At 40.7% G+C, this 16,124-nt stretch overlaps 1 protein-coding gene across 1 annotated transcript in view; it reads right to left on the bottom strand.

Moving 5' to 3' along the window:
- Positions 1–1,620: 1,620 nt before the first annotated feature.
- The window catches only part of wdr11 (WD repeat domain 11), a 38,505-nt gene continuing 24,001 nt past the window's right edge, over positions 1,621–16,124 (bottom strand). Inside the window, exons 16-29 of the mRNA XM_003963700.3 lie at positions 15,410–15,557; positions 12,348–12,454; positions 12,109–12,223; positions 11,010–11,181; positions 10,821–10,929; positions 10,302–10,364; positions 9,615–9,680; positions 8,087–8,276; positions 5,400–5,495; positions 4,858–5,023; positions 4,495–4,592; positions 4,240–4,385; positions 3,969–4,048; positions 1,621–3,252 (exon numbers count right to left, since the gene is read on the bottom strand). Coding sequence (XP_003963749.1) covers positions 3,050–3,252; positions 3,969–4,048; positions 4,240–4,385; positions 4,495–4,592; positions 4,858–5,023; positions 5,400–5,495; positions 8,087–8,276; positions 9,615–9,680; positions 10,302–10,364; positions 10,821–10,929; positions 11,010–11,181; positions 12,109–12,223; positions 12,348–12,454; positions 15,410–15,557 — 1,759 coding nt within the window. The 3' untranslated portion in view covers positions 1,621–3,049. The remainder of the gene's footprint in view (positions 3,253–3,968; positions 4,049–4,239; positions 4,386–4,494; positions 4,593–4,857; positions 5,024–5,399; positions 5,496–8,086; positions 8,277–9,614; positions 9,681–10,301; positions 10,365–10,820; positions 10,930–11,009; positions 11,182–12,108; positions 12,224–12,347; positions 12,455–15,409; positions 15,558–16,124) is intronic.

Here is a 16,124-nt window from a genome sequence, read left to right as displayed (position 1 = left end):
CAGCGTCAGCATTTAAGGATCTCATTCTGAGTGTGTGACTAAACATTTCTGACTTCAATAAACCACATTTTAATATAGTGAAACAAAGAAATAATGAGAGGGTTTTTTTTTTTGTTTTGTTTTCTAAAAATTGCATTTCCATCATCTTTAGTTCAAAAAGACTTTGGCCAGCTGCTTTTACTGGGCAGAAAGAGATATCAAACTATCAGAAGATATTTTTTTCAGAGAAAAAGTAGATTAAATGTAGAGATCACAGCAAACCAGTGAGAGAAATTCCTTTTTTGAATACCATTTATGACAGGAAAAACGAATTGATGCACAGCAAATGTCCAAAATTTTCAGAATTACAGGATGGAAACAATGAAATCAAAGCACATGACTTGACAGTTTCACTACATTCCATCAGGTTTGAACTATTGCATTGAATTATCTACAGTTCTGGCTGTGCAGTACTGGTTCTGCCTCTACTGGGCCCACAGATGTCCACTTCAATAGATGATTATTCAAATGATTAAGAATGCAAAGCAGGCAGGCTACTGTGCGACTGATTGGATCCAGCTGTTTGTTCTCATCGTTCACCTCACTAGTCTGGTTTCAAGCACACTTAATCTTTTGCTTCTGACTTCACCTTAACTTTTTTCTGGGAAAGTGTGAGAGCCAAACAGATGCAGACGAGGCTTCCAGGAAATTCAGAGAGGAGTGGCTCAGCAACAACATGAGCTGGCATGATGATGGCCTGTTTTCTTTGGGTTCAGCCAAGCAAGGATGGATCTCAAGAAAAATGAGGGACTACCGTAATTGCAAACTGAAGAAAACAGGAGGAAGTGAGGGTGGCCAGATGGGAGTCAGTCAGGCTGTTTGGGTGGTAGTAGCCTGAGGAATAAGCTGCGGGCAAGAACAGAGCTCCTGCAGCAAGGCTCTGCATACTGATGACCTGCCTGTAATGGCCACAGTGGCTCTCCAGCAGTTATTCATTAGCTCGTTAAAGGAACACAATCGAGTGATTTGTGTAGGCCTCAGGCCCTCTTTTTCTGCACAATGAGAAGAAACAGAACACATGCCAGTGAATAGATGTGAGTGGAAGAAAGTGAAATAGGGTTGGATCTATACAGCAGGCTGGAGCTGTGGGCTCTGCTTCTGGGTCAAAAGCAGGTAATTAATTGCGGATGTGAATCGTGCAGAGGCCCCTTTGTTTTTAACAGTTTGAAAAATGGAGAAACTTTCAAACCGAATCTGCCTGAACGGATATGAAAGGCAGCATAATTGCAAGTTATTTAGTATAAATTTACAATTGTCCATTTGACAATGTTGTAGGAGCGCCCACCTGAGTCCAAATCACGTTAAACACCTTGGTTCCTGAATTCAGCTGAAGAAAATCTTACTGATAGTCACGCTTTCCAAATTTATTTGCATATTATACATTTGACAATCCTAAAAATAGTACTGTGATTGTGATAGTACTGGGATTTGTAAAAATTATTTTAAAACTTTTAAAATAAAGTTTTAAAATAAACTTATTTAAAACTTTTCTTATGAAGCAATTTACTGTAAAAAAAAATCCTCAATGTTTTAATTATTAAAGTAAAGTGAAATTATATACACAATTAATACATCAGGCAATGAGGCTGTATTAATTTTATTGCCACATATATGTACATAACCTTTTCTTCTTGGAATATTTATATAGCGCAATGCATTCAGATCACAGTGTAAACAATAAACAGAGAATGAAAGAGGAAAAACTACAAACATTACTTTGCCTCTAATGATGAAGAGGTGGAACAGAAAATTATGCTTCCATAATATACACAGCAACATTATCTTTCATCAGTTTTCATGATAGTTTGTGAACTGGATCTACAGCACATGGAGTCCCATTTAATAGGCCTGGGCTGCTATAGTGACACTGCTTTGGGATCCACTGTACTGTAAAATATTGATGTGTTCATAAAATAGAAGCATGGTGCTTTGTGAATGCAGTTTCACACCACAAAAGTAACACCCAGGAACCAAATTCTGCACTGCCTCACACACAGTGTGCGATTCTGTTAATTGGGACGTAAGATGGTGGCAAATACAGCGACATACTGAAGCAAATCAACAGTTTCCCATAGTGCATGTCAGGCTGTGTGACTGTGACAGGAAGCAGCGTAGATGCAGCACAGCAGGAGCATACACACACACTCACAGGCGCACACACACACTCACACAAAAACACACACAGAGACGAGATAATATTATACAAACGGCAAAGACCGACAACATTCAGGTCATAAAAAAATGTTAAAAAGAAAATCCAAACTACATCAGTGGAAAGCATGAAGGAAGCAGCAGTGAGAATTTGGCTACAGCAGCTCATTAAATGAGATGTGAGGTGACAGCGGTCGGATTAATCTCCCAGCTGTATAGGAGATAATATTCTAATAAGAGCCGAAAAAGAGCAGGGTCCTTAGAAGTTAGATGGTTCCTACTTCACATAAGGGGAGTAAAGAAGCAGAGTGGTCAACCAACGCAACAGCGCCCCCCGGGGTGAAAGGAACCCGATCTTTTTTGGCTCGATGAAGAGTGCAAAAACACATTTTGGAATTCTGTAATGTAATAATAAAAAAAAAAATAATGCTGATAATAAAAACGAGGAGGAAGCTTCTGTGTGGGCAACTTTTCAACTGAAATAAAAAAGATAATTTTAAATTAATTCTCGAGATTTAATCTCTGGTGGAAAACCTATTTAATCTGTAGAGCTACAGCAATGCGTCACTGTTACGCATACAGACATGAGAAATAAAATTCAATTGAGTTAATTAATTAAGCAACAAAACATTAACATATCATTACCTCACTTATGGGGGCAAACAATGTTTCTAGGCTTGGTACAGGCATGCATACACACAGACATAAAAAACTCTGAAATTTTACACAAATAATCTTTAGTGATGGACTGTCGGGTTCACAATAACTGATACAGACTGAATTTGCATAACCTCAATGAAATCCAATTAAACAAACACGTTGCACTTTTCGCTACATGCCAGATCCAGGGTCATTGAGATCACTCTGTGCTCTCCTGGACAAACTCTACTTGCTCTTTGCCAAAAATGGTTTCTGGGCTACCGCCTTCTCCCTGGAACAGCTCTTCCATCAGCTGTTCCCCAGCAGTGCCGGCCCGTGATGCCCACAGGGCAGCGCCCTCCCTCAGGCCCAGTGAGCGGAGCAGCCGTGCGTAGTCCAGAAATGCAGCCTCAATGAGTTTATGTGCAAACATTGGTCAAGGAAAGAATTCAACATTCAGAGTGGTTAGCAGGATGGCAGAGCTAAAATCTGCATAGAAATCCTGCAAAACATTTGAATTAAATAAAAATTAAAATAGAAGATGTTCATTTGGGAAAGTGCATTGTTTGCTCTTGGAAATGAAAAGGATAAAAACAGTAATTTTACAATGGTTAAAATGTTTCAGAGTGAAGGTTACTGAGACTTAGTCTTATAATAACCAGAGTGTAATATTGACTTTTTTGACTGTTGAGGAACATTTAAAAGCAGCAGGACGCACTTGAGTTCACATCAATGTACCGTATTTTCACGACCATAAGGCACACTGTATTAAAACGCGCAGTCTCAGTTATGGGTGCTATTTCTGTATTTAAAACATACATAAGGCGCACCGTATTTTTAGGCGCATGCTAAAACATACAGTAAAAAATGACAACGGAAGTAAAACAGTGAGTTTCGACACATTTATTGAACAAAATATTCATTCTTCCGCCACAAAACCGATTTTTGAGAAAATCTCAGTGTTTTAGGTGCGCCTTATTGTCGTGAAAATATGGTATATTGAACTTTAGAAGTTAGAAGTTCTTCGCATAGAAGTTCTTTTGTGTCGCAGTTTTAAAAAACACAGCAGAGCTGGTAGTGGCCCTAACTCTAAATAGAAAAGCTGTCAGTGTGCAGTAATGAATTTTGAAAAAGGATATTTGAAGTGTCATTTGCCTCCATCAACCCATACTTGAGACAGGCTTCGATGAAGAGGGCGGTGCGATCGAATTGCCTCATACTGTTCCAAAGACAGCCATGGGAAGAGATCAACAGAGGTGAATGGTATCTGCACTAGACCCAGTCTATCCCCGTCACACTGATGCCCCTTTAACTCTGTACAAGACTACCAGTTCGATGACGTCTGTACCATATGACTCCTGCAGCAGCCTGTCAGTGAAGGACAACGAAAGTAGAACTCTATGTTCTTACCTGTGGAGCATCTCTCCTACTTTATAAAAGCAACCCAGAGAAAGCAGGACAAGGATGGCTTTGGACTTCTGGTTGACCTGTTGGGAGCACAGATGTTCTGCCCAGCGCTTCAAAACATCTGAGCTCTCAGCCGGGCTCAACCGCACCTAGAAACAAACACACATGACATGTAGGCCAATTAAATTACTCAAATATACCCTAATTGTTACAAAATAATGTCATCCCAAGTTATATAAATTCTGAATCCTGAGCTACCTTAGCCAGCCAGGCGGCACGGTTCCATTCCCCATAGGTCTGCAAGTAGCGACAAGCATCGGCTGCCTTATCAATCAAACACAACAGCTGCACTCCCTCTGACAGATGGTGAAAGACAGAATTTGTACATGTCTGACACAGAGAAAACCCAGCCCATCACTCAACAATGTTGCTAGGTCTTATCTAAAAAATGAATTGGAAATAATGATGTTGAAATACAGAAGCAATTAGAGTTCATTCATAGGGATTTGTTAAGCTTTTTCAGAAACTTCTATTGCAGTAACCCTCCCTCCTGTCTGCTGCCAGAATAATCAATAATCAGTAAAGAAGGTCACTAACAGCTGTCAGCCACACAGATGCTACCTGCTAGCTTGCCATTGGCAATCATGTTGGTTGCCACAAGTTTGATTGTGGACTGTGAGGGTCCTGATGAAGTGATGGTGGTGACAAGACAAGCCTTGAGTGAATCACAATAGTAGCTGGGGTTGTCTGCACTCGTCTCCAACAGCAACTGCACTGCCCGGTCAGTCTGTGGGAGAGTGGGAGACAACCCTGAGATGAGTTCGTAATGATGGATGCAGCAGAGGCAGAAGGTGAAGAACACAAAATAATCAGATGAAATTATGTTTATTATTGCTCTTTTCATCTGCTGGAGGGAGGCTCAGCACCTCCAGCAAACAAGTCGCTGATTGCAGCCTGTAGAGGGAGAGTGCTGACATGAGGAAGAGGTCACATCGATCTCTGCAGGCTGAGGCCAGAGGCAGCATTTATTGTCCATTTTACACAATTATTGTTAAAAAAACACATTTAATAACATGACAGCATTTGTGTGTATGTATCAATGCATGCCTGATACTGTCAGTGTAAAAAAAGTATTTTGGTCCCTGTTATTGTGGAATACTCACCTGGCCCAGCAAGAGGAGCTGGTCTGCGCACTTCTTAGTGTGCTCATAGCTGGAGCGCTTTGCCTCCTGCAGGTGAACTCGATCCAGCTGGAATTTCTGATGGGCAAAACCAGAACTTTCACAAGGTTTTTCTTTCTTTGTACCCACAAACATTTTTCTGTTGTGTATGTGTGTGAGAGATATAAACTGATGGGTACGTTGAGATCATAAGCGGATGAGAAAAGAAGATATGGAAAACAATTTTGGAAAGACAGTCATGAGCTGGAGAGAGTAATTAAAATATTCAGGAGCGCCTCCCGTACTACCTTTCATCACTGGCTGCTGCTGAGTGTGCAAAACAAAAACAGCAATTCATTTTTTTTAAATACTAAAAAGGGAAATTAGTGATTACATCAGTGTGGGAGAAACTCAGTTTCTCCAGATACTCGGTGCACACAGTTGCATATTTAAGTTCAAGCTCTACCTTTGCTTCTTATTCTTTATTCTGCTGAATCCTTGGTCATACTGGCATTAATCCTTGCAGAGATGCCAGTGACTTTAGCAAGTATAAGCTCTGTGATATTATTAATTGCAGTCGAATTTACGCTGCTCAAGCTGTTTTAGGACGTCTGTGTAGATTCTCAATCATCCAGGTCATTGTATCCAAGGTAGTTTTCTCTGTCAACTGGACTGGGTTTCTTCTCTTGAAAACGTTTCGCCTTCTATCCAGAAGGCTTCTTCAGTTCTGAAATCGCTGGGGAGAGAGTTTGAAAATATATAGCCCCTGTGGACCATTTGCATGCTAATGATCTGGGTGGTCACCTGAGAGTCGTTAGCAGGGTCGTTGGTCGGGTCGTTCACCTAGTTTCTGTTGAGGTGTCTCCCCTTTGTCTGCTGGATCACATGGTGGTGAGTCACTGGGTCTCCTGGAATGGTGTGAATGTTTGTTTTGCTCTTGGAAGGAGTGGAGGACTGCATTGTATGTGGGTGATAGGAAGTGCCTCAGGCCACCACCTCTGTTTAAGGATGGTTTTTCCAATTTGACATGGATAGCTTCCTTGACCCCCCTTTCAAACCAGCGGTCTTCTCTGGCCAGTATCCTTACTTGGCTGTCCTCGAAGGAGTGCCCACTCTCCTTTAGGTGTAAGTGGACTGCTGAATCTTGACCTGAAGAAGTGGCGCGTCTGTGTTGTGCCATTCTTCTGTGGAGAGGTTGTTTGGTTTCCCCAATGTACAGTTCCTTGCATTTCTCCTGACACTGTACAGCATAAACAACATTACTTTGTTTGGGTCCTGGTGTCTTGTCCTTTGGGTGTACTAACCTCTGTCTGAGAGTGTTGCTGGGTTTGAAATGAACCGGTATGTCGTGTTTCTGGAGGATCCTCCTAAACTTCTCCGAGACTCCGGAGAGGTAGGGGATGGAAACGCTGCGGCGTTTGTTTCTCTCCTCCTCTCCTTTGCTGGGGTCTCGCTTTCTTGAGGTTTTGGTGAAGGCCCAGTCTGGGTAGCCACATGTTTCGAGAGCTGTCTTAATGTGGTCCTGTTCCTTCTTTCTGCCTTGGGATGTGGTGGGTATTTCTCTGGCCCGGTGTTGAAGAGTTCTGATCACTCCCAACTTGTGTTCCAGTGGGTGGTGAGAGTCAAACTGAAGGTACTGGTCGGTATGTGTAGGTTTTCTGTTTTAGGACACTAAGCAAACGTGGCTGCAGACCGTGAGTTCGCCTTTGAACATCTTTTACTTGTGATGACTGCACGACTCCTTGTTAACTGAGAGCAGAACATCCTCACAAACAAAACATTGCCTCATGCATGATACACATAAGAATCCTCTGAAGAAAAGCATCAGTAAACACAAATAAACAGCTATACAGGCTAAATGTGCTCACAGGATAAAATGCACAATCCATTTAGCATCAGAGGAGGCTTCTTTGTTTTAACAAAAGGGTTTGACTTCTCTGCCCAGAATTAACCATTTTTGGAAGGAAATTTTCTCAGATTCTTATTACATCACATTGTTACTATATTGTTATTATTAGTAGTAGTAGCACAGACATTTATTTTTATAGCTGTCCACAAAAAACAAAGTAGTGACAAAAAAATATATAAATATTGATGATCTGATATTTCTAAAGCCTTGGTATCAAAAATAGTTCCAAGTTAACATATGGTATACAGTATACAGTAAAATAAAGATGTTTTTGGGTAAATGTTTAATTAAATGCACTCTGATAAATAGAAAGCTAAATTGTTACTTAAATTGTTTTTTATTTTTACTTTGATATATGAGCATTTTCTTTCCTAAATTTTTAGCTGGATAGCTTTTTGTCAATAATTGCAGGCTTTTATAGGCCATGCAAGGCCATGCTCATCAGGGCCGCGTTCGGTTCTATTATCATTGAAATGCACTGGTACAAGTATTGATGCACACAAAGAGAGTATAGCTCTTTTAACTGAGCTCTTTTTACTGTGGCTGCAGGCTGCAACCACAGTAAGGAAATGTTGAGGAGATGAACAGCAGCAAGGGAGAGAAATGAGAGAAGTGACTTCAGAGATTGAAACTTCTGCAGTGTGAGACAGTGAGAGATAACTGAGGAATGATCCACTGTTGCCGGTGACTGAATGTACTGTACCAGCACAGGGATAAGGGGAAAACCTGGGTTTTAAGCATTTTATTCCTTTTCTGGAGTCCAAACAAAGTGGAAACTGACCTGGAAGTAAGAGCTCTCACACAGGACATCATGGCAGATATCCAGATGGTTGTGGGGCGATGATTGGGTTCCTTCACACTGGACCTGTCCATCTACGGTTGCCACACTTAGCTGACGGGTGTGGGCGAACGACTGAAGGTAGTGGGATGCAACCGTCCAGAAATGAAGGTCTGAATCATCTCCAAACAGCCTGCAGTTGACCACAACAACTGATCAGCTGGTTCAAACTGGCAGATTCTCCTTCTCGAGATTAAGTCCATGAATCCCATCGTCATCACGCAGAGCTTCTCACTACCGAACAGTCATTTCTCTGTCTTCCAGCCCACGCTTGGCTTATTCACAAATCTTCCCCTCCACCCCCCCATCCATTTAATTGCACAGCTGTTGCTATATTACCTTACCACATTATCAGCGGCATGAAAAGTTGGACCTGAGGTAATCTGTGAGAGGACAGTAATCACCTCGTAAAAACTATCCTTGGGACTTCCCAGGTAAATCACAGCTGTAATAAGAATGCAGAAACGAGGGAGTAGGACACATACTGCTTTTCCTCAAGGACTGGCCGTTTGTCATCTGACACTGTCGCTTGGAGGAAATGAGAAGCAGAGTGGAAACGAGATCAGGGCTGTTGACAGTAACTCTCATGGTGGACATGATGGTTGTGGGCAGTGACAAAAAATTAAACCCTCCAATGATACATAAAAAATGGATTATGGCTGACTCACTGACCTCTGGATTTAAGATGAGACTTAATGCCTTCCTCTTTGAGAAAGTTATTTTGTCTTTTTTTGACCGTTATATCCCATTTTGGGGGTTTGGTATATTTCCCAAGAGTACCACGGCAATGCTCTGAAGCCTTTCTCACCTTCCTTCTGCGCCAGGGCATGAACATAGCACCCTTTGATCTCAGCCCAGTCCCCTACAGACAGGCCTATAGTCAGTACTTCTGTAGTTACAGCCATTATTCTAGTCACACTTATTATCATATTTAGAACATCTAATTTTTTTGGATGCGATCTAAGCTATGCTGTCATGGTACAAAAACACTTTCCTCTCCTCTCAGTAATTACTGTGTGAGCCTGGACCTGCTCAAGGTTTCACTCTGTTAAAAGGGAGCTTTTCTTGCATTGGTGCTAATTGGGATGGGGGGGTCAGGCATTGGGTTTCTATAAAGTGCCTCAAAACAATTTTTATTACAACAGAGGATGTATAAATAGAGATTAATTTAATTTAAATAAAAATAAAGTATCCAGTATATAATGGAAAAACATGACTTTTGGGACCACTGATGTGACACAATGCCAATGCGAAAAGTGTAACTATCCAATTAATGTCTTTAGTGAGAGTAGCCTTTTGCCAAAGATATATTAGCTTATCATTTAATGCTCTACAGCTCTACAACACACAAACTCTGTGAAAAGCACTGTGTTAACAAAATGATCTTGCTATAGAGCGCCTGAGCTGTCATCAACACAGCAGTTAGTGTAAACAATGAAGAGCAGCAAATCTGCCCAGAGATGAAGCTCACCGTGACACCAGGAGGCAGCGTTGAAGCAAGCTAAGCTCGGGGTCCTGCAGCACACTCTTCATGTCACTGGGGAAACCAATCAGAGAAAGACAATTAGCTATTATTCTCACACACAGCTCCCAGAGTAGCTGAGAGGAGGGAGATTTCTCTGATCCACCCACTAACAGACTCTCCAGTTTACTGTGCGCAAATCTAAATTTCTGAAATGGAGAAAAAGCATGTTTGTTGTTTTCTAAAAGCTCCCACATACTCCATGAGAACAAAGAGATTTGGGGGGTTCTTGCATCTTGTTCGCCACACATCCAGTAATCCCAGAACTATTGTGTGATCGGTTTAGTTATTTGACATGAGCATGGTTAATGCAGAAAAGAGGGAAGATGCAAAGATTGTACAGCAGGCCTGGCCAACCCGCGGCTCCCGAGCCGCATGCGGCTCTTTGCCTGGTTTCATGCGGCTCTAACGTTCATATCGAAGTTTGGGTTTGTGTTTTTTTAATGTGCGTGTTCGCTTCGCTTGAGTTCAATACGGTACTTTCGCCAAAGGCGCATGCGGCTCTTAGGCTCTGACTGGTTGGCCACCCCTGTTGTACAGCAATAGACAGTTTTAAATAAAACAGCAGACCAAGGAGGAAAAAAATTACAAAATTTAATGTGTAGTCCTAAAGAACAGAAGAATGAAAGAACTCACTTGGACAGAGAGTTCAGCTGCTCCTGGATAAGACCTTTTATCTCCTCTTTTTCATTGTAGTCTCTGAAAGAGACAAATCAAAATCAGTCAAATGGTACTGCTCCCTCATATAAAACTTGACCAAATAGGATCTAGAAGTTACAAAGTCCTCTGTGGTGTGAGAGTGAAATATGGTTGAGTTGAGTTGAGTCCAGAGAGCACCACTGAGCAGTGTTAGTATTAGTAAGACTTATGAAAAGGCAGCTGTGTGATTAATAAAAAAGGACCAGCTTTTCACACACTGAATGTACCACAGGAGTAATTAGGACTCTGTAGTATCATAGTTCAGCTCCTTTTGTCCATCCTGCTGACCTGTTCACAACATTTTCAGTTCTGTTGTGAACTTTAGATTCGAATGATTCTCATTTTAGTTTGCCATTTGGGTTATATGTTTCAGTTGTACAAATTAATATCATAATATCATGGCTGAATATCAGGGGTAGTTTGCAATTTTTTAGTGAGCACTAACAGTCAACTTACATTTGGCTGATGTCCATGGTGAATGTTCCAGACCAGGGCTGGAGCAGGAGGAAAGCCTTAAGAGTGAGGGCAGCTCGAGGAACCAGCAGATAAGGACACCAAACTGGGTCTGAAAGTATTTCTGCTCAGATTACTGTGAACAGTTTAGATAATTCAACTAATTTACTTTGTAGGATTCCTTCTGCTCACCTGTCAGGTCTTGTTCATCCATGCGGTAACTGGCAGACTTCATGGCCATCTCCAGCACCCGAACGCATCCATCGTCAGAGGCCAGAACAACCTTGTCTGATGTGCACCAATCAATGTCAAGAACACGGTAGTTCATGTTGCGACCAACCCTCATGCTGCTAACCATTTGGACCTGTGAAAAAATCCCAGTTTGGGATTTTATACTTTGGATAACACGTCAAGAAAACTATTAAAGTACACCTGAACTAGACTGCGTCTGATATACCTTAGCATACTACTACACCAAAAAGTGCATGACAGAAATGAAAGGACTAAGTGCATAAAAAGTTAATTTCTCTCACAGGTTTATCAAATGTGACCTTATACATTTAAACACACACACGCACGCACGCACGCACGCACGCACGCACACACACACACACACACACACACACACACACACACACACACACACACACACACACACACACACACACACACCACACACACACACACACACACACACACACACACACACACACACAAAACAAAAAGATTCATCTTCCAAAAACAACAGTCGTACAGAGACCTTAGATCAGGATGAAGAGGTTCTTAAACAAGCCGGAAAGAATGAAGTTGAAATGAAAATGTGCATAGAGGACCTTCTGGTAGCTCACAACTTCAGCAAATGATATTAGAGAAAGTGAGGGTGCGCACTGGCTGTGGGAAATGAGGTTCATCTATCCTGCTTTGTTTGAACTCAAATATGTCAGCGCAAAGCGTTAGAAGCTTGTTTATGTGCACTTACACAGGGCAGTTTCACGATGATTCTTCAATAAAGTAAGACAATTACAGCAGATGTGCTATCACCACAGCATGGGCTTTGGATGAGACATTAGTTTAATATACACCTCTGCATTACTTTTGTGCTTCAATGATTACAGCAGGAGGCAAACACATTCATCCTGACACACTTAAAATATGAACCAATGCTACAGCAGGCAGCAGCAGATCCGTTTTCTCTCATATATGTCATGCAGAGCAGTGAAGTAAGCGATGCTGGAAAATTCTATGCCCTTAAAAAAAAACAGTCAATGAATAAATGTGTTGCAATTCTTACATCTTTGGTGTCCCAGACCTCGGCGCCATCTGCATACATGACCAGAAGCTTTTGGTTGCCTTTGCCTGGGGCAAAACGAATCTTCTTTACCCAACCGCGATGTGTTGGGATACCCCTGAAAACATTCACTTTTTATTGCATTTCACTTTCATTCAACAATTCGTCCTGGTTTCAATATTTAATAAATTGGTTTCATCATCATCATCATCAGACTATGGCGATAAATGTTAAAATGTTACCTGGACAAACGTGCTTTGAGGTCCCAGAAGTTGAGATTACCGTCTATATCCCCAAGAACCAGGGTGTCCCCTTTCCAGGCAATGCAGGTGATGCTGCCCATACTGCCCTGCAACATAAAGGAAGACAAGCTGAGGTTAATTTTTTTTTTTACCAAAACACAATCATGCACCTTTACATGAGTTGGCCAGGCCTGCTGTACAATCTTTGCATCTTCCCTCTTTTCTGCATTAACCATGCTCATGTCAAATAACTAAACCGATCACACAATAGTTCTGGGATTATTGGATGTGTGGCGAACAAGATACAATCATGCACCTTACATGACAAGACCGAACGTTTTATAAGAGCCTCTGTCTGTTTCCCAAAAGATCTTGAATTATCCTTAAAAAAAGCTTTAAATCCTGAAGGTAATGCAAGTCTGTGCATCATCTCTACTTGTCACCAAGACATTTTAAATCCTTCAGGCCAAATCAAATTATCAAATTGAAATAAAAAATCTTGTTTTCAAAAGAACTGTATTACCCAATTAATAAGATTTTATTTATTATTAGTTTCTGTTAGTGTCTCAGGATCTTTTTTGGGAATAATAAACTCAGTATTCACATAATTAGGTCCACCTGTTAGGTCCACCTGTTAACACAAATAGCTAATGAGCTGAGCAAATGACCGTAACTCAGTGCAGTTAGGCATGAAGATGTGGTCAAGACATTGCTGACGTACAAACTGAGCAACAGAATTGGGAAGAAAAGCGATTTAAGTGACTTTCAATGTCTCGTGGTTGTTGGTGCCAGGCAGGCTGGTCTGAGTATTTTCGGAAACAGCTAGGATTCTGACCTACAGCAGTTTAATACGGTAATACAGCATCATTAAAAGAGTCATCTCTTGGGTTTACACAGAGTGGCCCAAAGAAGAGAAAATATCCAGGCAGCGGCAGTTGTGTGGACAAAAATGCCTTGTTAATGTTGGGAGGTCAAAATAGGAAGAATGGTTTCAGATCATAAAAAAGCAACAGTAAATAAAACAACCACTTTTTACAACCAAGAAATGCAGAATACCATCTCTGAATGCACAACACATCAAGCCTTTGCAAAGATGGGCTACAGCAGCAGAAGACCAAACCGGTGTCGTCCTGTATGCTTGTTTCTTTCTCAGCCCATTTTTACCAACTGAGCTTCATTTGAATTCCGCAGCCTACATGAGTATTCTCGCTGAATATGTCCATCCCTTTATGATGGCTATTTACAGTAGGATAATGCACCATTTGACAAAGCTAATATCATCTCAAATTTGTATTTGGAACATGACAATGAGTTCACTATACTTCATGAACCTCCAGAGTCATCAGATCTCAATCCAATAGAGCATCTTTGGGATGTGGTGGAATGAGAGATTTGCTTCAAAGATGTCAACAAATCTGCAACTGCTTGATGCCATCATGTCAATATTGACAAAAATATCTGAGTATTGTTTCTACCACTTTGTTGAATACATGCTACAAATTAATTAAGGCAGTTCTGAAGGCAAAATGGGTCCACCCATTTACTAGGAAGGTGTACTCAATAAAGTGGCTGGTGAGTGTAGACGAGAAGGTGCTGACTGATTTTACCTGCCTGGAGAAAAATGAAGCAAAATAAAACTTATTACTAGAAGAAATTGCATAGATCACATTCTATGACATAGGCCTGTCAGTTGACATAGAATCTATGTCAACTGACAGGCCTGCTGCCCATAGGCATCCTCACTTCTGCAACAGGAGAGAAGGAGAAATGATGGTGTGCTAAATGAACCACCTACGGAGGTTTACAGGGAGCAGGAAATGTAAGTCAAGTGTGTATTTGTGCTCATGGTTATGTGCGTGTACAAAGTGCGGTCACTGTTTCAATCAAACGATGAATGAAGTGATTTCTGAAGTTGAGTTAAGATCAGATTTAGATTGTTTTATCAGATGAGGACCACAACTGAACAATTGAATTATGAAACCTCTGATAAGGGCCTCCAGCTGTTTGTACAATACCACTGTGTCACTTATCATTTATCTGGTTTATTTCAATTTTTCACATTTATACATGAGTAAATGTGTAAAAGAAGAGAAAATAAAGCACAAGCTGATGTGTTCACCTGCAAATGTAGCGAGGTAGCAGACAGAGATTTGCAAGGAGAAAAATGCATTATATGCAAGAAAACATGAAATAACATCGATCGCCATTAGTAACCTAAACAGCTGTACAGTACAATTTGAGCTTAGAGATTTTTTCAAAATACTATTTTATTTGATTGTACAAAGTACCAGTACCCTTAACCCAATTATTGTCAATTAATTCATTTGTGTGATCAAGAAAACAAGCTAAGGGAGTTATCAAAATGGTGACAGAAACTTTCAGTTTTCTAAAACAGACACAATAAATAGTTTTAACAATATTTTTAATTTGTATGTCGTACTCTGCATGTGAGCTTATCAGAGTCCTTACATTTGTGTTTTCAATATTGAAAACAGTATAAGTGTATAAGGTAATATAGCTGGCTTAATTATCAGATAATAATCAACAGTCAGATCATTAAAGGAAAGACCTGAAATAATTATTTTTAGTTTGGAGCATTGTCACGTCAGTCATTTGCATTACTAGTTGGTATGAGAAATTAGTATTGAAAGCAGCTCAAATGTTGTCATAAGAAGAGCTGCAGGTTATTATTGAGGTCTTTGTTGTGAATCACACCACAGCATAAATCTTATTAATGCATGAACATAAAAGAAAAATATCTACAGTAAAGAGGATTGTGCATGTTACAAAACTGACAGCAAATATTGACAAACACACTTGATAGATGATGGTTAGAATAAAAAAAGAGTGGAGTAAATGTGATAGCAGATATTCTGACTGCCAAATAAAGGAGATAAACAGATTTTGATCATTGTGTAGAGAATGAATAACAAGCACAGAATTCAATAAAGAGGCAGAGATGCTGAGATAGTAGTGGCTGTGAGCAAGGACCATCATGGATACCCTTTAAGTAACTCAGGAGGATATGAGGTTTTCTTTGATAAACAGACAAGCAGACTCACATCAGGGGGGATCCGTGCACCGTCTTTGACTGTGTTGCCCTCTACAGTGATGTGGTAGACCTGCCCGTCAGTGTCAGTGAAAACAAAATGCTCCCTGGCTGATATGGCCTGGCTCGTCTCTGACTTGCTCTCAGCATCCTGCAGAAGGCTGAAATGAAGAAGATAGATATGGGTCAGCTCAGTCAAGGATGAGATATCCAGGGGATAATTGTGAACAATAACAAGCTGGAAATCACAAATACATTATAAATTAATTTTAAAAAACATGTTGCATGTAAGCATAATGTAATACAAAAAAATATGTAGACTGATGCAACGTCATAATATAATTTCCGTATTCAGCTTTAAAAACAAATAACATTTACTAAACCTGACTTAGTAGTAACTATGTGATCTTGCACGATGTTTCTTCTGTTGACACGCAAAGTAAATACAATAGAAAACAAGTTTACTCCTCCCCCCCATGTTTCCATAACTGTCAATAATGCACAGCGAAATTGAAAGCTGATCTGTGCTACGCTAACATCACTAACATTGCTGGGGCAACTCCAACTGTCCAGTGAGTAAATTGATATTTATATCTGCACCACACTCACCCCCACCCCTTCCCAATCATCTTGTCAGTGGCTGGCTGGAGCACACTTCGTTATGTTTTGGAGGACTGCCCATCCCTCGTGTTTTCTTGTAGGTTTATGACCCCTGTTTTGACTCCAGT

The sequence above is a fragment of the Takifugu rubripes genome, chromosome 4 (assembly GCF_901000725.2).
Source record: "Takifugu rubripes chromosome 4, fTakRub1.2, whole genome shotgun sequence".
NCBI classification, from domain to species: domain Eukaryota; kingdom Metazoa; phylum Chordata; class Actinopteri; order Tetraodontiformes; family Tetraodontidae; genus Takifugu; species Takifugu rubripes.
This window is presented reverse-complemented; position numbering and strand designations above follow the sequence as displayed.